Below are 23,085 nucleotides of genomic sequence, written 5' to 3'. Positions count from 1 at the left end.
CTCAGTACCAAACAATAATAAGAGTTTAGCCAGTGGGTGCAAAGGCTGGATCAGGCCATCGGCTCATCTTAGTTAGATGACGTGCTCAACCAGGTCAGCTAAGAAGTGTGCTCAGCCTCTTCTATGGCTGCTTTAATTCGTGGTTGGCCCTTAAGGTGCTACTTAAGATCAAAACTAATAGCCTTTGATAATCTAATCATCCACGTATTTCTCTACCTCCCTTTAGAGCAATCTTAAGTTGATACTGATCGCATCTGGTGGCTGCGTACTCTGTGGTTTATTCATCCACTTATGAGACAAAAAACAAAACCTTGCACCACAGAATGATACATTTTTAAACTGGGACAGACAGAGGGAGCAAGCTGTAAAATGCACATGGCCTTCTGATTTTTAATTTTACCCATTAAAGCTAGACTTAGAGCTCAAATGGAACATACGGTTTGCGTCCGCTCATTTTTTTAATGTCAGGATTTTCATTGGGGATGGCAAAGGAAAAAATAATTAAACCACAGAAGACTTAGTGCTTGTTTCCTAAACCACACAGAGAATCTTAGAGGCATCATCCAAATATGAATTAGGGGCTCTTCAGCAGCTTTGCAATGAGCTAGAGGACCTTAGGATAGTTTTCCCTGAATAATTAAGACAATGAGTCTCCAAAATGGAATGAATGAATGTTCACATTAGCTGGAGTCACAGAAGAATATCCACACAAAGCATATTATGGTCTGACTCATAAAGGAAGTTAAATCAATGGCAAGGTTGGAACCATAAATTAGCTAGCTTCCAGTTTTAACGTAGTCTAGTTTTAAAAGAGCAAAAGCTCAGTAGCTTGTCACATCCCACCAGCCATACAGGGATCTACCACCTCCAGTAGTATCTTTCGGAGATCTGACACCAGTTGCTGTGGAAGATTAAAGCTTCTTTAGTGAAGCGATCCCTAATTGCTCTCCTATTTAGACACAAGGAACAAGGATTTCCTTGCTGTCAATTGTAATCTTCCCTGAAGGCCAAAAGGGTGTTTTTTTTAAATCTCAGGCAAATTCCTCTCCAGCGGTAGTGTGGTAATGTTTTTTCTCTCTCTCTTTTTTCTACTTCTTCAGTCTTGTTTTTGTTCTATTTATTTACTTAGTTGTTGGATTTAAATAATGTCGCTCCTTCAGCTCATCACCCTCCCTCCTCCCATCCCCCTCAACAACAAACCTGTGAGGTAGGGTTGGGTTAAGAGAAGGTCCACGGTCGCCTGGTGAGTTTCCATGGCTGAGAATGGAGGAGCCAGTCCAGCACCTTAACCACTACACCACTGCCATTACAAGCAGTTATTTTTATAATTTTATTTTGTCTTTTCTTGGCTTTATAGTCAGGAAACACTATTAAATGCATGCAGCTCTCATTTATGACTCATAGATCCAAGCAGAGGAAGTGGGCCTTATTTTTATTTTTGCCTGCCATCAAATCCCTACAGTTTGCTGAGACACAGGTTGGGTCATACAAGGTATTAAGCCATAAACCAGGGTTTTCCAGCCCCAGTGACCAGATTCACCCCAAATCAAAGAAGACACGTGAGGGCTTAGCATCGCTTCCAAAAAAGCATGAATTTATTTCAAAATATTCCTGTGGAAATTCTGCAGTATTAGGACTTTGCACACTGTGGGGCATTACCTTCTGGTTCCATAAACAGAAAGCACTTAGGACCGATTCTGCCTTAATTTCCTGAACAAGCCATATGATCTAGTTTACTCATAAAATTACTCCAAAATCAAACTCCAAAATCAAATCATTATGACTTGAAGCAAATTGTGAACCACTCACCATCTTAATTTACCTTTTGCACTTGCGCCAAAAAACTTCATTAAACTTTTCATTTTTTGTTAAATGCAGATATTTTTAAAATAGAAAAGTAGAAAAGTAATATATTGGTAGACATAACCACCAGGCTCTGTGAGGCACAATGAGAGGTTTTACAGAACTATATAGAGTACCTAAGCTCTCCAAATTCCTGTTGCAAACCAGAAAGCTTCAGCCGCGAATGGCAAGGAACCACATTTTGCTGCAAATTTCTACGGAACATTATGCACACTTGATAATGCAATGTATTTGCAGAATGAGAAGTACAAGTTCCTAGATGTCTTCTTAGAAACTCTGGCTTCAAGGTGGCAGCGCTTAGCTGATCTGCTGTGGGTTTGGAAGCCAAGCAGGATCTGGCTTGTAACTTGGATGGGAGACCCAAAGGAAATCTTAGCGTCGTAGGCCTGACTGAGAAGTTGAAAAAAATATTCTGGAGGAAGGCACTGGCAATATGGCCACGCCAAAGAGCAGAGCTTGACTTGAAAAGCCAACCGGGGAGGACTTCTTGGATGTAGCTGTGATGCTGGCTGTGTGGTTATTAAAATCTTATCCATAGGCCATTCGTTTTAATGATTTAATCACCAGAAAACATCAGAACCAATAAACCAAAGAAATCAACTATTCTATATACACCATCTTCATCCTTTGAATTTACCAGCACTGGTTGTGGATACTTTTACAACTCATCATAACACTTAATAATTTTTATCTTTTAAAAAACATTAATTAGAGAGGAGACAGTTTCCACAGCCTGCCTAATTTTCTGGGGTGGGGGGTGAGGGGTGGGGGGAAGGAACGACAGGACATCCTACATACAATTAAAAAACCAATCAGAATTTTTTCACATATCTCCTGAATTATTTGCATTTATTTTTATTGAAGCAATAGCATTCATCCTGATGTTTGTTCTTTTGGGGGGGAGTATTTTTAAAGTGATACATATTGAAGAGGAAAAAAGTCAAAGCAATGATTTAGAATACCCTCTCATCATCACCTCTCCCTGTTCCTAAACCTGTCACCACAGAAGTCTGAAATTTATATACTGTAGATCAGGCCCCTTTGCAAACCAGAGGCCATTATGTCTTTGAAGGACTAATAAACTAAAACTTAGACCAGAGTTCCTATGCTTTATTCCTGCACTTCTTTCCAGAAATATCACTTCTTATCTCATAGGTCATTCAACAGGTGTTCAGAGAAACCTCAATATTCTAGACCTTGACTGGACTTTGCAAGCAATGGACAAATTTCTGTTGCAACTTGGTGTCATTTGGGTAATGATGCTCCGATGCTAATTACATCATTTGCATTGCTGTGATGTGTGCCCTTCAGTTCAGGACTTCAGAAATTCCTCCCACCAATTAGTCCGTTAAGACAAGACTAAAGTGCATTGTCACATGCATTTTAGGATCCTAATTTCACAATGGAAACAATGACTCCATTCATTCACACCTAACCCAAACGCCTACTAATATACTGGTATAACACAGTAGCAGCCTACAAGGTCTTGCTGAAATTTGCAAGCAAACAACTGCTGAGGATGGACTTAAGAGCAGCACTGACCGCTTCCTGATTTCATTCCAGTGGCAACAGGAGAATTCATGTATGGATGTTTTCTCCATCACTGGTCAGCATCAAAGACACTGCTCTGCATGAATCCATATTTTCTTTCTGCCGTCTCATCCTAGAATACCTCCATTTCCAAAGCTGATGGGTGGGGAATGGGTTGAATTCTGGCCACACAGTTCATAAAGCATAGATTTGCCTAATCCTTCAGTTGGGAAGGATTGCTATTTATTTTTAACTTCATCATCTCCTAGTATTTTCTTGTCCCCATGGCCATTGCTCAGCTTTTTCAAATAGGCATGGGGTCCCTGACCTTCAAAAGTAGAGGGGGTTTTGTATGAACCCCCAATTCTATCCCAGAGTGTGAAGTATTGGCCATAATTGTAATCAAAGTATAAGTGGTGATCAGTGTGATGGGCAGATCCATTGATAATCTCTCTCAGCACGTCAGGAACCCGATCGTTCCCATCGTGAATGGAGATTGACCAGATATTGACAAAGACATAGAGACCCAAATAGGTCACTTTGTGAAGAGGAAAAAGGAATGGATAGATATGATAAGGGATGCTCTGAAGGAAACCATCAAGAGGGTGAAAAGCATGGCTGGAAAATGGAGTTGGAATCTTCCATGTGTGGTGGGGCTTGTGAAAACGCTGCAGAAGAGAGAAAAGAATGAGTTCCTTAGAACAAAGACAGAAACAGACCATTACACTTTTTTTTGCTGACATCCCTACCAGCCACAAAAAACAGCCTATTGGACAATCCTAATCCAATTTGCCATCTATGCTGTGGATTTCACCAATGTTATTCCATCATCACTTATAAGGGCAGAACTAATTATTGTGGAAGAAACCACAGTGGCGTGCATAGTGCTCCACAACTGGGTGGCCCACATTTGAAGACAAGAAAAGCTTGTCTCAATATGCTAAGCCACTGGGATGTTCCACCAGCCAACCTCTGAACATTCATCAAGGCACAAGCCCTCTCTTGCCTTCTGTTTCCAGCAACTGATATTCATCAATACATTGCTTCAATACATGCAAATTCCAGGCAATCCTTCTGAGAACTATCTTGTCAGGAGATTATTTCTCTTACCTTATATAAGAGCTTGTGATGGAGAAACCGATGAATCCAGTAAATACACATATCGGTGAACAACAGAAATGAAAGCATGCTGAAGATAACACCAAACCATCCTGGATAAGGGAATAAAGAAAATTAGGAACTGGGCAGAATTCCAGTAGATTTAATACACGTTCATGAGAACAAAAGACATTCGTCAAATTTATTGGCAATTTGTATACATTTATTCAGAGAAATTTCATCTACCTTAGCAACATTGGGCATATACCAAATCCAAGAACAGGGTAGTCAAAGAGCAATACAGGGAGGGACGGCGTGGGAGATTTTAAGATAGATGGCCATTGCCTGAACTCGTGAATGTGTTTCTTCTTCCTTTCCCTCCTGTTCCTTCTTAACAGGATGAAAATAAGCTAGTTCACTGTCAGAATTTGCATAGCATAAGATTTTGGTCTGCCCCTTGGTAGTAAAGAGGCAATGGTGGCAGACTTCCCTGTACTGGAAAAAGGAAGTTTCCTAAGATTCTCTCCTTTCCAGGACTGTTTCTCAAACTTGGTAACTTTAAGATGGGTGGACTTCAACTCCCAGAATCCCCCAGCCAGATATGCTGGCTGGGGAATTCTGGGAGTGGAAGTCCACACATCTTAAAGTTGCCAAGTTTGAGAAACACTGCTGTAGATACTGTAGGAGGCGAGCCTTGTTGGTCTCTGGTGGCAAAAAATCAGGACTCTGGGAGCACTTTTTCCGACAAATAAATTTTATACAAAGGCACCAGCTTTTGTGAGCTGCAGTTATTCCTGCTCTGATGAAGTGAGCTCCAGCTCACAAAAGCTGATGCCTTTGAATACAACTTGTTAATTGGAAAAGGTGCGATCAGACTTTCTCTCCTCCTGTGAAAGTCTTCTTCTCTACAGGCAGAGCCATGCTCCGTTCTGTGTTTCTCAGAAGCCTTAAGAGAAATCAGAGGCCTGCGACACATTTAAGAGAACACGCAGCAGTTAACTAAACGTGCAACAGCTTGCACGGTATCACTTTTTCATTCAAAGGTAATTAAAACATTGCACAAATACGTGGGAGAATAAATCAGCTAATCAGCTAAAACAGGGGTCCCCGACCCACGGGCCGTGGACCGGTACCGGTCCATGGTCTGTTAGGAACTGGGCCGCACAGCAGGAGGTGAGCAGTGGGCGGGTAAGCGAATTTACAGCCTGTGTGTTTACCGCCACTCCCCATCGCTCGCATCACCACCTGAGCTCCGCCTCCTGTCGGAGAAAGCAAGCCCATTGGCTGCTACCTCCAAACGGCACGAAGAAAAAAGAATAAGAAGTCGGGAAAAAGAGGAAGTGCTTGAATCATCCCGAAACCATCCCCCCGCCCCAGTCCGTGGAAAAATTGTCTTCCACAAAACCGGTCCCTGGTGCCAAAAAGGTTGGGAACCACTGCACTAAAGGACTGCTGCCACACTAATTAATGATGCAACTTCACAGATCTGTTTCAACCATCACTTCCTTATGACCAATTAAACAGGCTAAGCAGCTAGTTCACTGGCAGATGCACATAATTAAGAAAACATATGGATGGGCAGGCTACTAGCAAAGTTAATAGCACTGTATTTGTGATTAAATTACAATTGCGGGGGATTTTCTTTATTTATTGTTCAAATTTATATCACTGCCCATCTCTCCCAAACAGGGGGACCCTGGGTGGTTTACAATAAAATCTTCCATGCTTTTCTTCCATGCTTTCTAGCATTTTACATTCCAAAACATTCAATTCCCAACCCTGAAAGTTGCCATAAAGTAGGAGACCTAATTTAGAACATCTTTCCTTAAACTGATGTGCTCCAGAAAAGCTGGAACTACAATTCCAACCCAGCCGCCCATTTCAAAACTACTTTTCTCTGCATAACCAGGCACAGAGATACTTTTGGATTCCAAATTCCCTGGAGGTAAGCAGAGAGTTTTAAGCCAGGGAGAGAAAAAGAGAGGGAGAAGTAGAGAAACAGCAGCAATGATTGGGGTATAAAGCAACTAGTTGTGGGGAGGGACTCACCACAGAAATACACAGAAAAGCAGTTTTGCATATGTCAGAGAAGACTGGGAGGGCCACACTTGGCTGATCTTTAAAAAATTAAGTAAGGTAGTACTTGGATGGGGGACAGCTAAGAAATATCAAAAATATAAGCTAGAGTAGAACATTGAAAAAAAACTTCCCAGAAGGCGGCCAACCATTTCTGTATTCTTGCCAAGGCTACCTGGGCATGCCCATCTAGTCCGCAGGTGTCAAGCTTGATTCGAGAGGCTTAACCCGACTTCCATTCTGTTTTGCCTTCCTTCCCCAAATCATCCTTTTATTCAACTTTTTCTCGAAATCTACATTACCCCGGCTTTATTTTTAAAGAGGAGGGGGCAGAGCAGGGGACTGATAGTGGGATTTTGAACAGAAAACAGCAGGAGCCTCTTCCCTATGTCATTCCTCTACTCTGCAGTCAAGACCTGCTTCTCACCCCACACCGCCTCGGGACTGCAAGACAGAGGAAAGACAGGGGTGCGTCAGGCTGAGGAACGCCAAAGGGCTGAAGCGCATCTGCAAGCAGGATAAGGGGAAGCACTACTGAGGTCAGTCACGGAGGATGTGCCAAACGGGTTGCTTACCACATGAAGAGTCCCCGACATTATCGTAAAGCTTGCTGTAGCCCCTGACCTCAGCAAAGAAGATGGCAACAGTTGGAAGGCCCATCCATGGCAAAGACAAGACAGCATGCTTGATCTCCCGCTGCACTTGATCCTGAACACAGAAGCAGACAATGCGTAAAAACGCTTTTTAAAATCACCGAGCACCTGAGACTGGCCAAAGCCTGCATTCGTATCTTAGCAGCCCTCTGCAAAGGGTGGAGGCCTCATGCTTGCCACGGAACATCTGAGAAAAGGGACTCTCTAAAGCCACTGGATGAGTCTGTGGCAGAGTCCTGCTTTACCGCTCACTTTAACCACTGTGCAACACTACCTTAAAAATCTACGTATTTTAAGAATGCATCGTCTTATCTCCAACAAAGCAAAATGAAAAAAAAATAAAAAGCAGTCAGATCCCTGCTGAAAGGGCTCCTCAATAAAAATGAGGGTGACTGCGCCAGGAAAGAAAAGATGAAATGTCCCTACCCACCCGAAGTCCATATAGCTGTATCGAATAGAAAAACCTCTCCCCTCCCCCACCCCCCATTTCATGAGGCCTTCATTCTGCTTTACAGTATTAACATCACCATTAACAAATTTAAGAAGAGGATTAAACATGGCACAATTCAAGACATGACAGAGAGTTCTGGTTCTTCATTCGATATGGCCTCTTGTGATAACTGAGTGAAATTAAGGGAAGCAGCAGCTTTGCTAAGTTGCTGTAACCCGCTCACCTCTAAAAACTGAGGATGCTTCATTAATGAGTGATCAAAAAGGACATAGTAGCTGAGAGTGGCAAACAGAAAATAAAGGACAGTTGCCCCCATGATTGTTATAACAAAGAGACTAATAATCTGCCGGAAGGGGTCGTCTTCTGGCCACGTTGCCGGATAAACACGTGGTGTCAAAATGTAACTGTCTGCACAAGCCAGGACAAGATCCATTGTTGTACCTGCAGGAGATTGCCAGGAAGGAAAGAGTGGTATGTCAAACACAGAGGAACATAAAATGTCATCTTTCAGTAGCATAACATCTCACACGCTCTGAGTACAAGCCCATTACAGTGCAATAGCGACGCTTCATTTATTTGCGTTTAACTAGGTTCTTTTTAAATAATATTTTTATTAAAGTTTACAAATGCAAAGATAAAAAACTAATACGAACTAAGAAAGTATAAAAAGGAAAGAAAAAAAAAGAAATACAAAGAAATAGAGAAAAAGAGAAAAAAGGAGATATATAAAAGATAAATTCCCCTTCTCTTCAGAGAATATAAACAATTGCATTAACATCTTCTCTGATAAGGACAAAAAAGAAAAAAAAAAATCTCTTCTTCCCATATCATATCCCTTAATAATCAAGATAAGAAATCATCATTCAATCCTAATTAGCGAAGATCTATTAAGAGCTACCAGAGAAAGCATATAAATTTTAACCTTAATTTTAAAAAATCCATTTTATAAACCAATTTATCCCTTTAAAAAAGGAAACAAAAGGAAACTCCCTTCACTTACAGACAAATCCTTAAAGCCTCATCATACAGTCCTGATCAAGAAGAAAAACCCATTAATAACTACCAGAAACCACAACATATAAAATTTAACCATGATAAAATAGATTCACTTTATAAAGCTTCTGTTTACTTTTAAAAAGCTTAATCTTTAACCCAGTCAAATAATGTTCCTTAGGTTAATTTCTTATGATGACTTTGTTTTCCTTCAGGGACAACCTCAATAATTTTTGTTTGTCTCCTTCCAGAAACAACTTCATTGATGGAGTACACTCTCTTGGTAAATCCAAGATAAAAAGCTTTTCTTTTCCAAGTCACTCTTCTGATTTATTATTGTATGATTCTCCACTTTGACATCTTTTTCCATATCTTTCTTGTACTCTGGCATTTTAAGATTGATTTTCAAAACCATGGTATCTCTTTCCATATCACTTCTGTGATCTTGCTTCAAATCCGCATTCAAAACAGCCTTAGTCTCTCTTTTATCCAGTAGCTTCTTTCTACGGCCTGTTATATCCATTTTTGTAGTAGCAGATATTTTAAAAAGTAAGTCCTGAGTGTATTGTTCCCAAACAGACATAATTCATTTTAAATAGAAAATTTAGTGCTGCTCTATTGTTTTAATAGGTATCTTCCCCTTTAAATAATCTCTGGTTCTCTCTAGTTAAACTTCAAACCACTCCTATCCTAAGTTTATTTTTCAGTAGCAGGACTTTCCCACTAGAGAGTTCTTACAATTAATTTCAAAGTCTTAAAATATGTTTTATATAAAATTTTAAATAGTCCATTAAAACTTGTTACAAATTCTTCTGGCACTACTAACTATACAAAGTCAATTTTAAACTTCCTTTGCTATTTTCAAAAGTCATTCTTTTTAATCTTTAAACTTACAAAAATCTTCTTACATCAAGGATCAAAGGAAATTCCCCCAGTGCGCTGAAACTTGCCCTTTGGAAGGTTCCTAATTTTCAAAGAAAGCACTAATAGATAGGTGTTTCCCACGACATCCAAAGTGCTCACAATTAGGCAATTTCTATGCAGGGAGCCTCTGTATGAAGTACACGTGGGTGATCCGGTCCTCTCCTTGATCTGGAGAGGGTTCCAAAGAGCCAAAATCTGCACCAGCAACTCTTATCTGCTGTGGCTGTCATCTCTGCAAAAAGCAGAGCCATCTTCAATCCACCATTTCTTCCCCAGAAGTCCCCTGTTTGCATTTAACTGGCTAGTGATGCAACATCACCACAGATTTGCAAGGCTTTCAATGTGTGTACGAGCTTCTTGTCTATTGCATAAAAATCTAACTTTGGGCCAGAGTGAAAAAGATGTGTAGAAGAGTGCAGAAGAAAATGCATGATTCCCTGGAGTAGGTGCATGGTGTACTGGTGATGTCCTAGTTTCTATGGCTTGCTTCTGATTTCATGGTATCGAGTTATGAAAGCGTTCCACTCAGTTCCCACACTGGACAAGTAGCACGCAATACCAACACACACACACACACTACTGTGAGAGAGGCTGACGTTATTGCCAAGATTTTCTATCTGTTTAAAGATTCAGGCAAACGTGAGCACAGTATCAAGGCCTGTACAATGCATCAGTCACAGTGGTGTTTACTTCCAAGTAAACAAACACACATGCTGACTGAAAAACTGAAATAATCTTTTCTTGTGATGCATTCATTCCATTTTTGGCAATTTAAGAAATTAATAGTAATTATACTATCCTTCTGAACTATGTCCCAGTGCCGGGGACTTCTGGTGGGAACATGGCCCACTGAACAGCTGTCTGCGAGCTCCTGACAGTAGAGGCTTTTTTTCAGGCTCGGGCAGGCTTTTTCCTGAAGCCTAGAGCTTTTTCATGAATAAAGAAAAAGCTTGGAATCATCCCGTTTGCCCTCCAGAACGGTGCCTTACAGCCGGAGAATCGCAGACAGAGTTCGCAACGATCCGGTAAGAGACGACGGGAGGCAGGGAATGTCAGCGTTTCCATACCGCACTGTAGCCTTAAAGGGACATTAGGTCGAGCCACCCCATTTCTAAATCACCCAATTTATATATTTTTAAAGTTTATATACCCCAAGAGAGGCTTTCTACATCAAGAAGAAGCAGACTCTCTTGGTGCTTAGCATAATTTCTGGATTAAATTTTTAAAAATCTTTTAAAGTTTTGGCTTGTTTTCCCGTTTCAAGATTAAGGAGGACTGAGAATAAATAATTGCCTCCCTGCTATTATTTTTGTACTGAATTTGAAGGATTGAATATTTTCCTACACATTGGATTTGTTTTGAATCTTCAGTTCTCTGTTCACTTTCCCTGGGACCTGATTGCTAGTACACTTTCTCCTGTTTCAATTTCACTCAGAAGTTTTCCATTAACTCATTAACTCCTATCTGCCCGAGTTAAGTATCTAGGGAGCACCATAATCTACTACCTGAAACATGGAAAATATCAAGGAGATTCTTTCAGAGTTCCGTTGTGAGCTTCAGCAGACCTACAAACAGATCTTGTCAGATTCCTGTCAAGCTATTTTGCAAGATATTCAGGACACTGCAGAAAATACCTGCTTTAAAATGTGTCATCTGGCTGAGGACGTTTTGAAAGAAGATGAAGATTCTGCCCAAGATGGAGAAGTTTCTACTGACAGGGCGATTGAAGTCTTTTTTTGAAATGCCAGACAAAGATTATATTCTGGCGAAGAAGGGGTTAAAGGGACAGCAAATCACAAATATTGTTTCTCTGAGGGAATGTTATGGGAAAGAAGAGCTTCTGTTCTATGGGAAGTTTTTTGTTGAGAACTCTGAGTTTTTAAGGGGGGCAGTTGGGCTGTTTGATTTCTGTATGAAAAATGCCTTATGTGTAAAATGGAGATATGCAAATGTCTTGCTATATTTCAAAGTGGGGTAAAAGAATTAAGAATGCTTAATTGGTTTGACAATGAGGTTTTTATGATTTCATTTCTTCCTAATAATTTGGATTAAGATTTACTGGTTTCTTTTTAAGGTTAGTTTGATTTTTAAGATTTATAAGGTATCTATAAGGTATAATCACAATTGTTTGGTTTTAGGTTTAATAGGGTTAAGATTGTTGTATTATTATTATTTATAAAAGTAGACAATTTATATGTTTTTATAATTTGATTTTTATTGTAGTGGATAGAAATACATAGAATAGTGTTAGGAAGGAAATTAAATAAATGTTGTTTTTGGGGTAGGGAAGCTGGTTTAGAGATTTATTTTATTTATTTATTTTTTATCCCTCTATTATTTTTATAAATAACTCAAGGTGCAGAACATACCTAATACTCCTTCCTTCTCCTATTTTCACCACAGCAACAACCCTGGGAGGTGGGCTGGGCTGAGAAAGAGTGACTGGCCCAAGGTCACCCAGCCGGCTTTCATGCCTAGGGCAGGACTAGAATTCATAGGCTCCTGGGGGACTAGAACTCACAATGCCTTAACCACTAGACCAAACTGGCTCTTCTCTTCTCTTCTCTTCCCCTTAATATAAGGGGAAGGAACAATTGTACTTAGTGATTTCCATATGTACGAATGGAATGATTTATAGAAATAATGTGATCTTGGTTTGATATAGAGTAAGAGATTATGGAAAGTGCTGTATATTCTTGTTGTTGAAAGTTGGAAGTCACTTCTTTAATCTTTAAAACTTTTTTTTTCTTGTGTTTCTCACTCTTTTATTTTTTATTTTTGTAGTTTGTTTTTGTAGTTTTTATCTTTGCTTTAAATGCAATAAAACTCTTATTAAAAAAAAACAATAGATGAACTATATCCCGGTGCCAAGGTTTTCTGTGTGAACCCGGTCCAAAAATCTCTTAATCCAAGGAAGAAGTTTACCTGTATAAATAATATGGAGAATGCACTTCTCCTTATTAGCAGGGTACAGAAAGCGACATCAATCTCTTGTTTTCAGGATCTCCTCAATTCTGAGTCACTACTGGGATGGTGGTCCAAACCTCTAAAAGTAAAGTACAGCAGGAAATTCCAGGGATGGCAAGTTTTGATTGCAGTTCTCTAATCTCATTTGTACAAGTAAGGAGAAAATTTTAATGCAAAGCAATTGAGCAGTGAAAGGCAAGGTGAGAGAGGGGAACAGGGTGGCATGGGGTTTACTATTAATAGACTTTTACCCTGCCTCCCCATGCATTAAGGATGAGAAAAGGAATTTTCCCATCCATGTCAACACACCTAAGTCACAACCAACCATGCAGATGGACCGCAGTTCACCTAAATCCATCTCTCTCAAATCGATGGAAAGTCACTCTATAGCAGAAGAGAGATTTGTAGCACTTCCTTTCTACCTGCGTGTTTCTAAACATAAGCCACTGAAGGACATTATCTACCGTCCCCACTTCCTTTTGTCTTTTTTTCTTGGCAAAGAGACACACTTTCAAGCTCGACTTATGGGGTCCATTTGAGAGGTATATGTCATGAGTACTAATGGTGAGAAGGAGGGGGCTCCTATCCAGGGGGGAAAACGCATGCGTAGTACTGAGGAGTTAAGCAGCCATTCAGAGAGACACAGATCAGTCCCGCCTTGACTTTTGGGGTTTATCTGTCTGGGTTTTTCCCATGCTTCTTCAGTTTGTTAGGATTTTCTGTCTTATGTAGCAGTAATAAAACACTAGAGACCTATCCCTTGTCTCAGCGTGGTTCCTGGCTGTTAGGACAGTATATGAGAATAGGGATGATGTATTTCTTTGCGGCATGCCTGCATTCCCCCCTCTCCCTTAAGAAGGGGACTGATGACCTGGTGAGCACCAAGAGAGGAATTTATGGGTTAGGGTTTTTATGGGCACAAAGGTGCCTCTGAGCACCGGGTTGGGATTCCTGGTTCTAAATGGACCTGGTTTGTTTAAGAGTGAGGTTCTAGGCCAGGGGTCCCCAACAGTAGTTCAGCCCAATCAAGAAACTCCCAAGGAGAGGACAACAGCCCCACCAACACAGGCAGGACAAACCACGGTATATAAACAGAGACTAAACCCCACCGCCTTCTAGCACTGAAGATGCTGCCTAGTCTGGCAGTGAAACGTCTGCAAGGAAACAGCAAGGCTCAGAGAGCACCAAGGACTCCACTGATTCCTCCTCCTCACGCCTGCAGCGAGATGGCAGAGCCAGGTATACACCCCTTTCCAGAAGGCCATAAATACTTAAATAAATCATAAATACTTTCCAAAAAGGGTGAGAAAATTATGGGAGTTGAAACCTGCAACCTGGAAGTTGCCCAGGGTTAGAACACCTGTCTTATCCAATAATCTTGGCCTTAGGGAGACAAACGAAAACATCCATCCCATTATAGGATCACGCCCCTGCCCGCATCTTTATTTATTTTCTATCCTGCCTTTATTGTTTTTATAAATAACTCAAGGAGGCGATCATACCTAATACTCCTTCCTCCTCCTATTTTTCCCACAACAACAACCCTGTGAGGTGGGCTAGGCTGAGAGAGAGGGACCGGCCCAAGGTCACCCAGCCAGTTTCATGCTGACGGCAGGACTAGAGCTCACAGCCTCCTGGTCTCTAGCTCGTTGCCTTCACCATGACACCAAATTGGCTCTCTTTGCTTAGGTAAAGGTAAAGGTAAAGGTTTCCCTTGACGTAAAGTCCAGTCGAGTCTGACTCTAGGGGGCGGTGCTCATCTCCGTTTCTAAGCCTTGGAGCTGGCGTTGTCCATAGGACACTTCCGGGTCATGTGGCCAGCATGACGACACGGAACGCCGTTACCTTCCCGCCAAAGCGGTACCTATTGATCTACTCACATTTGCATGTTTTCGAACTGTGGGGCTACCCTTGAAAAGTATCCGGAAGTTTCAGCTGGTCCAGAATGCAGCCGCGCGGGCTATTTTTGGTGCCCCTAGGTTGGCACATATAACACCGTTGCTGTGCAAGCTGCACTGGGTGCCAGTTTGCTTCCGGGTCCAATTCAAGGTGTTGGTTATCACCTTCAAAGCCCTACATGGCATGGGACCGGGTTACCTGAGGGACCGCCTCTTCCCCGTATCATCAGCCCGTCCCACCCGATCGTGCAGAGAGGGCATGCTGCAGACCCCGTCAATAAGAGAATTCCATCTGGCAGGGTCCAGGAGGTGGGCCTTCTCCGCAGTAGCTCCTGCCCTGTGGAACATGCTGCCCCCGGAGATGAGATTGGCCCCATCACTCCTGGCCTTTCGGCGGAGTCTGAAGACCTGGTTCTGCCACCACGCTTGGGGTAGAGAAGGGAATAGAGTTACATGGGGATGGTTGCTATAGTCCACTCCTCCCACACTTGGACTGTTTTAGATGTTTCATCGCTTGGATTTTTATTCTTTATTTTTTATTTCTATTTATAGTATTTTTATAGTATTTTATTTTTTGTATTATTCTGATGCTTTTAATCACCGCCCAGAGGTCTCCGACCGGAGGAGACGGGCGGGGATAAATTAGACAAACAAACAAACAAATAAAGAAATAAAATTACCTAGTTGGGCGATGACGCATCTGCAGGCAAACAGCCAAGCTCAGAGAGCCCCAAGGACTCCAGGAAGAAGAAGCAGTGCTGGAAAGGAGACCACCAGGAAATATTAGCCCTGTAAAATAATCCGGGCGGGGAGGAGGAGGAGGAGGAACCGCCGGCTTCAACCAGCTTTCCCTCACCTGGGATCCTCCAGGGACGGAGACCGCATTTCCCAGGAGCCTCAGCCATTGCCGCACAGGCTGCGGGGTTCTGGGAAATGAAGTCCAGGCACCTGGAGGGCTCGAGCGGGGGCGGCTGCCGCGGCGGGAGTCATCACCCCACACCCGGGAACCCCGGACGCCCCTCCGCGCTTCTCCCCACCTGGACCCCGCCGCTCCGCGAACATCCGCCGCGGCCTTCAGGACACCAGCTACACGACGCAGGCCCGCCTCTCGTGATGTCTGGAGGGTCTCTGCGCCAATCAGCGGGCAGCAGAGGCGGAGCGTCGGCGGGCAGCTCCCGGGGACTGGCCGCCGCGCCACGAGACGACAGTCGGTCGAGGGTCGCGCGATGCTCGCGCCCGAGGGCGGAAGCGGATTGGCCGGCGCGGCTGGCAGCGTGACGCCAGCCTATCAGGAATGCGGGGGCGGGGCTACCTCAGAGAGCGGGGCGAGGTGGGCGTCCGTGTTGCTGCTTCCCTCAGAGGCGCGGCGGTCGTATTCTTACCGCTGTTGGGTTTAAATATTTGATGGGAGTACACTAATCGTATGCCACTTCAATTTAGATTGACTGATGCCTAGTAAGATCAACAGGATGGGCATGGTAGAGACTTAGTCCGCTGTTTCGCAATTGGTATCTGTCCCTACTTTCTATAATAGGATTACAGATGAGGCTAAGCAGCTCCTGGTTTTATAGAAAGCAGCCTTCACCACAGCAAGCTCACCACTGGGATTTCTAAACTGCCTAGTGTAGTTTATGAATCCTTTGCCACCTGTCACTTTTTACTTGTACCCCAAGCAAAATATTTCTTCCCCGAAAGTGCTGCTCAACATCAAAGTAGTACTTCAAAGGGCGGGGGAGGGGATAGTATACATAACAGCCATGAATTCAACCAAATTCTTTATTTGCCTAGGCAGATCGCTGGGAAGCTTGGCACAATAGCCATTTTCAGAATACACTGAATGTGTCAGGAGAATTCTCCATTGGAATACATTTTCAGTGACCGATAATGCTCCATAATGCAGTGCGCAATAAACAAATTGTTTAAAACATGGCAACAGCTGATAGCTTGCAGAGCATTAACAGAGGGGTGGGGTAGACAACCTAATGGAACATAAATCCATTCCATGTATCCTACCTATGTATCTGAAGGCCTTTGAGTTATTCAGAGATAAGATGGTCTTTTGTAACACTCAGGCACACAAGTGTTGAATTTTCAAAGAATGCTTTTGATCATTTTACAAGGAAGAACCAGGCTTAGGCATAAATCCTATTCTGAGCACAGCTTTCCATGGTGGGGTAAGAACTCACCCGAATTAATAAATGATACTGTGTCAGATGATAAGAGCCCAGATGAAAAGACCCATTTAGGATATTGTAATCCATTTACTGTTAGGGATAGATCATCGTGGAGAAGATCTACAGTATGTGGTCACTAGGAGTCGAAAAGGACGTGATGGTGTGTAATCAATCAATTTACTGCAACAATCAAATCATGACATAAAAGTGAAGTCTTTTATTTTCAGGCTAACGAATAATGTCACAGAACAGATTTTACAGGAAAATCCTGTAGTCCTTTATATAATTGTTGCTTTCTAAAGGTTTATTGATGTCATATAAACAAACACATTTGAATAAAGGAATCAACAGATGAAGCCCAGTCTATCTTCAGCTTAAGATCATTGATTGTCTACATTTTTGAGAAGGAAAAGGGGTTGGAGAAACATGGAATCCATTGCTGCAGAATGATGTATCAGGTTAAACTATTTCTGCGGGTTTGGAGAGTATAAATGCTGGTCGGGAACAGGGTTTCGAATCATGGCTCACAAATCTGGCATTTGTCACTAGTAGACTGGAGAAGAACCACTCAGGCTGGCTTCATTCTACTTCGTGTGCAAACCAGGATCATGCTTGCTCAGTCTCTCCAGATGTCCTTCCCCCATAGGATGAACAAGAGCTCCATAGGCTCAAACAAGAGCCAGTCTGGTCTAGTGGTGAAGGTGCTGGGCTAGAAATCAGGAGACAGGGAGTTCTAGTTCTGCCTTAGGCATGAAAGCTGGCTGGGTGACCTTGGGCCAGTCCCTCTCAGCCCAGCCCACCTCACAGGGTGGTTGTTGTGGGGAAAATAGGAGGAGGAAGGAGTGTTAGGTATGTTTGCTGCCTTGAGTTATTTATAAAAATAATAAAGGTGGGATAGAAAATAAATGGATGGATGGATGGATGGATGGATGGTGTGGCTATACTTCTAAGATGTTTCAAACCTACTGGTGTTTCCTTTATTTTTTTATTCATTTATTAAATGTTCAATTCTGCCTTTGTTTTATCAACTTGTTGAATTCAACATCATTTGCCCAATTCTAAAGGTCTGATTGTAGAACATAAGAGTTTTGTGGTGCAGAAATCTAGGACCATGACACTCAGCTTTTAATTTTCTTACAAAATTAAGAACCCATCTAATGGCTTGTTGTGTGACTCTGGGTTAAGTTTGTCCATGGGCTTGCAATAGGACCGGGTTACCTTAGGGTCTGTCTTTTCCCAGTTATTTCTACCTGTCCAATCCAGTCCAGCAGGATGGGCATGCTCCTGGTCCCGTCAGCCAAGGAATGTCGGCTGGCGGGGACCAGGAGACCTGCCTTCTCTGTTGTGGTGCCTGCCCTCTGGAACATCCTCCCTCCTGAGATTAGGAGGGCCCCGACCCTGCTGGCTTTTCAGAAGGCCTTGAAGACCTGTGCCCAGGCGTGGGCACAAAGCTTTTTGGAAGGTCTTGTGCCCTGGCTTTGTGCACTTTGCACACTTGGGGCCCCGTTTCATGGTTGTGTTAACACCAATGGCTTTTAAGATCTCTCAGTTGTATTTATATTTTATTTAATTTTTTGGTTTGTTTTTATTGTTGATTGTTTTTATTATCGTTAGCCACCCAGAGTCACTGGTTTGAGATGGACGGCTATATAAATTGAATGAATGCACAAATAAGTAAATAAATAAATACCCTGAATTGTTCCTTCTTGTCCTTTTATTGCACACTGCTTTGCTATGCAAGCTTTGCAGATTGACAGACATATTGACACTCAAGGATTGTGTTTGATAATGAGGAGAGAGAAATCACAGTGGTGTGAAGTTATTGCAAAGCAGGGGTATCTAAACAACAACCTGCAGGAGATGGAAGTAGAGGTAGCAAATATTAGATTCTTGTTGTACTGCAAAGCAATTTAAAAATAGATAATAAAATGTGAAAGGTTGGCAGGACAGAGAGTTTCTGTTTCTCTGGGCTCCGGTACATTCAACTCTAACCTCACAGAAGTTACAAAAAAACAATGCTGTGGTTTGTGTTAAATGAGGGTGGGGGGGTTGTTTGTTTTTTGTTCTGTCCTTTTCTTTCTGTTCAACAGAGCCTGGATCCTTTTTACATATGAAGGCCTCAGTTAAAGAAAGCTTTATGCTTGTTTCTTCAGGTCAAACTCTTGCCCTCCCTTTTCCCTTTTCATCCAAATTTTCAGTGAAATAAAGCCAAATGAAATAGCAAAGGGGGACAATGAAGATCTGTTGGAATACAAAAGATGGGTTTACTCTAAGGAGCATGCATGGCTGGGAGCAGGGTTTCTTATTACTTTTTTAGGGACAGACAAAAATAGTAGTTGCATCACGGGTTTGGAAGGTAAGTACCTTTTGAATCAATTCCAAGGTTTTCAGCATTTAGTTTTTCCCAGGGACCAGCCAGATACTTCCAGGAAGCTCACAAGTTTATATGGAAGTGATGTTAATGCTAAATACTGATGGATTTATAGGTCCAAAATGATAAAATGTTTGCTTTTAGCCTGCAGGCTGTGAAATACAATTGTTTTACAAATATTTCTGTATTTTTGTATGCAAATGCACAATAAAAAGGAGCATGAAAATGTATGGCCATCGTCATCATTTAATTTGTCTAAAAATCACTGAAATTAGAGAACAAACCATTGAAACCATCATATTTACTCAGCCCCTTTGCAATCAACTACCATATGTTGTGGGATGAAATTCTTGCCTTGCAGAGATCCTCAGTGATCCTTTGTAGACACCCACCAGAAAACAACCTATTTCTTTCCTTTTTTCTTCTGGGAAGGAAGGATGCTTGTTAAACCCCAATCAACGACATGGATTGGCTTATGGCGTTTCCACACCTTTACAGCAGAGTGTACTCAGAGCATTTTTCTTGACCAGCCTGTCAATAAAAACATTACAGTATGCCCAATTGTACCACAGGGGTTTTTCTGAAGTCCCAAATCTAAGCAAACTTCACAAAACAGAAGGCTGCCAAGAAACATGGCCTTGTGGCCCATGTTTAATGTTAAAGCTATTCAAGTAAACTTATCTAGAAGAAGGAGGCTACCCAAAACTTAAGAAGTGAAAATCTGTTCATTAAAAAGAAGTCTGAGTAGCTACAGTGTAATTGTAATAGGGACTAGGGGCATGTTTCAGGGCACATAAAAGGTTTTTTCCATCTCTTGATGTTTTTTAGCCCTCTGGAGTGGATGCTGGGTATCAACCCCTGGGTATGCAGAACTCAAAACCTCAATAAAAGAAGCAGCTGCCCAGATGTTTTCCTGCAAAATTTAATAAGAGTGTACAGAGATTTCTGTAAATATGAAGGCAAACGTGGATTCTTAGAAGAGGAAGACCTAACGATCAACTACTGGCTATGCATCCTGCAGATCTCCTCCTGAAAGTTTAGAAGAACGTGGTGCCCTGTTACATTTTTACACTTCATTAATACCATTTAAAGAGGCCAAGAACCCCAGTGCTGCAACAGAGCAAAAAAATGTGTTGTCACAAACGGTGTTGGACAATCACATGGACTGCAGGTTCAGGGCTGTATGTGTTTCTCCTATAGGGACTTAGGAGGTTAAAGCAAATTTCAGTACTTTAATAGAAGATGTGGCTGGGCTGGACTGAGGGAGACTATACCATAAGAACAACTGGCTGACCAGGAGCAGAAACAGCCCGGCTTGAGGCCGAGTTGAAGAGCTGGTGGCTGCAGAGAAAAAAAGAAAGAAGAGAGAATGAACACTCAAGCCACGTGTTTTAAAAATGATGTAGACTTCAGTCAGAAAAATGTTGTGGTTGCAATGTCTAATCAGTGAAGGTTGCCACTCATGTTCGTGTAGGATTAAGGGAACTCCTACATGGAAGTAAGCATCATTGAATGCAGTCTTGAGTAGCCCTTGCATAGAATTGGTTAGATTTTAAAATGTTCCAATATCAGTTCTGGGTATTACTCTTTAAGGCAAATGCTTATAAAGAAGTATAATACCTAAGATAAACGCTGAACCTAAGAACATTAACTGGAATCGAATACTGGTTTATATCTTGGAGTCCTTGTTCTTATTGGTTTGAGATCAAGTTTATAGCATACCTTGTCTATTCTAGTGAGAACTAACTATATATAGCTAAGGATAGTTTCTGGCAGTGACACCACCTCTTGATTTGTCACCCTAGGGAATTACTAGAAGGAGGCCTTGACAAGGGGTCCATCACCTCGACAGCTCTTGCCATCTTCCTGCAAGGTCCCAGTTACACAGCTGCAGAGAGGCCCATCCACCTGGCTGGTGCATATCTGTTCACAGCCTCCGTTGTCTTCACACCAGTCTAGGCCTAAAAGGCACAAGTCAAAGTAAACAAGTATCAAAGAAACCTGGATGGGAATAAGCCACCAAGGACTACAAGATACTGGATTCTTTCACTACCACAAGATTTTCACGATGCGGCCAGGCAGTAAAATGGATCCAAATTTCTGAATGAAAACCGGGAGAAACGTCACACTTACGTTTTCTTCGGATTGGCCCCACAGAAATGATCTGCTCATTGAGGTCTTTGGAATAGTCGTTGGCCCTCCGTGTATTCTGTGGACAATTCTGACCAAGCCAAAAAGAAAGACAGAGATGGAAATGCTAACCCTGGTATGCAACTTCTGTTGGCTTGAAGGCACACATTGCACTTCGCGTGGTCTGCCAATAGCAATTTCTAAAAATAGGCAGAGTCATGGCCCATTGGGCTGAAGGTTTAAGGAATGAATCATCTGCAACATTTAAGGCATCCATTTTTTCCCGTGTAAAAGCCTTAAAATGCAAAACATTGAAATGCGTCAAAAAGTGCAAAGGCTTAGCCTTACCTCTTCTGCGGGTTCTCTGGTGTACAAAACAGAAGGTGCAGGTCTCTATGACTAAAGTCATATCCTAAGTACACGCCCTTTAGATTATATGGTTCTTCAAAAATCCGCCTAAAAGCTCTGAGATAGATTGCCATTTTTGAGGACACCATTAAATAGCCCATCGAGGGAGCTGCACGGAAGGCTTCACGCCACTTACTATTTTACAGGAGTATCTTTCCGAATCGCAGAGCGAGACCGCACAGTGCAAATGAACCTCGTCGTAATCTCCAATGAACTTGAAAACAGTGACGTGGAAGCGGCAGGTCAGGGAGACCCCGTTCTCCTCAATTCCGATGGTGTTATCCTTGATGTTCTGACAACTGCAAGAGAGAGGCATGTACGGGTTAGTTCCAGCCCAGCAGCCAAGAACTGGCAAGTTTTTCTTCTGGAATTTCAAACACGGGGAACCGAAAAAGTGCGGCCCACCCTTCTTCGATGATGAAGTATCTGAGCTTGTCATTGCTGTCTCGCGAAGGTGTCGCGTAACATTTGTTCAGTGTGAGGATGAGATGCGTGGAATCTGCTCCCAGGACGAAGATGCCAACATACAGTACGTCACGGGTGGTTAGGACAACTTCTCCTTGCCTATAAGGATGCTTATAGGATGAATTTTTATACAGCGCCATTTTGGTAGTGAAACTGCCTTCCTTTGTAGGCACAGTCAGATTAATGACACTTCAGAGAGAGAACGAGATGGAGAGAAAAGAACTGTTAGAAGACCGAAAAGCCATTGGCGGCCATCTTGCGTGGGGATGCCCTGAGCTGGGAGAAGCAGTGCCGGCACTTCTCAGCGTTTCATGCTGGCTGGGGAGTTTTGGGAGTTGAAGTCTACACATCTTAAAGTTGCCAAGGTCGAGAAACCCTGCTGTGTATCTCCAAATGAAGTCCGTGAGATAAAGGAATGCTTTCACCCAACCCTTCATTTCTTCAGAATGCCAAAAGGGTCAACGCTGTTTCTCTTACCTGAGCATTGGTCTCACGACGGAATCCAAAGAAATTTTGATGTCAAGCTCATACGCACAGGAAAATTCAACATTGATGGTCCTGTCCCGCGTAATGATATTTCCAGTGTTGTTTGCACTTTCAATCCAGACTGTGTTTTTATACATAATGTGGGTGCTATTGGACTATGCAGAGGAGAAAAAATTCACATGCTTAGGAAAATAGCCTGCTAAATGATGCCTTAATCTTCTCGGATCCTGGACTGTCCTCTCTCATAGTCTCAGATTTATGCTGCAGACTTCATTTCTTAATATAATAGAATGGAATTGAGATTGTCAGCTAAGAAAAGATCTCTAATCCACAGGGAACTATCTGATGGCCAACTACTTCATGTCTTCTATGAGTGGATAAGCTAGGAAGGGATGGAAGCTGGGCATGGAGAGTAAGACATCCATGCCTAAGAGATAGAGGGCCAATGGCAAGTCCCAAATTTGCCAGTGCTGATGTGCTTTTGGCATTATAAGTTTCTATTTACAGTGCCTATTTTATCATACAGGGAATATCCCCAAGAACTAAATGTCTCTAGTGATGTTCTGGTAGCGGTGATGAAAAGCATTTCCATAGCAAG

The 23,085-nt window shown here is 42.3% G+C and overlaps 2 protein-coding genes across 5 annotated transcripts in view; both read right to left on the bottom strand.

Moving 5' to 3' along the window:
* Window positions 1-1,316: 1,316 nt before the first annotated feature.
* SC5D (sterol-C5-desaturase) lies at window positions 1,317-15,532 on the bottom strand. Of its 4 annotated transcripts, XM_063310997.1 has the most exons (7): window positions 15,491-15,532; window positions 15,134-15,211; window positions 12,514-12,634; window positions 7,895-8,112; window positions 7,143-7,275; window positions 4,504-4,604; window positions 1,317-4,061 (listed from the first exon to the last, which is right to left on the bottom strand). In XM_063310997.1, exons 4-7 carry the CDS (start codon window positions 8,102-8,104, stop codon window positions 3,633-3,635), a joined length of 873 nt encoding a protein of 290 aa, XP_063167067.1. In that variant the 5' UTR covers window positions 8,105-8,112; window positions 12,514-12,634; window positions 15,134-15,211; window positions 15,491-15,532; the 3' UTR covers window positions 1,317-3,632. The 4 variants fall into 4 exon arrangements, with proteins under 4 accessions (XP_063167067.1, XP_063167069.1, XP_063167068.1 ...); XM_063310999.1 differs by lacking the exon at window positions 12,514-12,634; XM_063310998.1 differs by lacking the exons at window positions 12,514-12,634; window positions 15,134-15,211; window positions 15,491-15,532 and adding an exon at window positions 13,846-13,926.
* A 4,385-nt stretch (window positions 15,533-19,917) lies between these two features.
* TECTA (tectorin alpha) overlaps window positions 19,918-23,085 on the bottom strand; it is a 53,088-nt gene continuing 49,920 nt past the window's right edge. The window contains exons 18-23 of the mRNA XM_063311358.1: window positions 22,479-22,642; window positions 21,942-22,190; window positions 21,673-21,835; window positions 21,132-21,219; window positions 20,843-20,959; window positions 19,918-20,339 (exon numbers count right to left, since the gene is read on the bottom strand). Coding sequence (XP_063167428.1) covers window positions 20,203-20,339; window positions 20,843-20,959; window positions 21,132-21,219; window positions 21,673-21,835; window positions 21,942-22,190; window positions 22,479-22,642 — 918 coding nt within the window. The 3' untranslated portion in view covers window positions 19,918-20,202. The remainder of the gene's footprint in view (window positions 20,340-20,842; window positions 20,960-21,131; window positions 21,220-21,672; window positions 21,836-21,941; window positions 22,191-22,478; window positions 22,643-23,085) is intronic.

The sequence above is a fragment of the Candoia aspera genome, chromosome 9 (assembly GCF_035149785.1).
Source record: "Candoia aspera isolate rCanAsp1 chromosome 9, rCanAsp1.hap2, whole genome shotgun sequence".
NCBI classification, from domain to species: Eukaryota; Metazoa; Chordata; class Lepidosauria; order Squamata; family Boidae; genus Candoia; species Candoia aspera.
The sequence above is the reverse complement of the archived record's forward strand: the minus strand, read 5'-3'. Positions and strand labels throughout refer to the sequence as shown.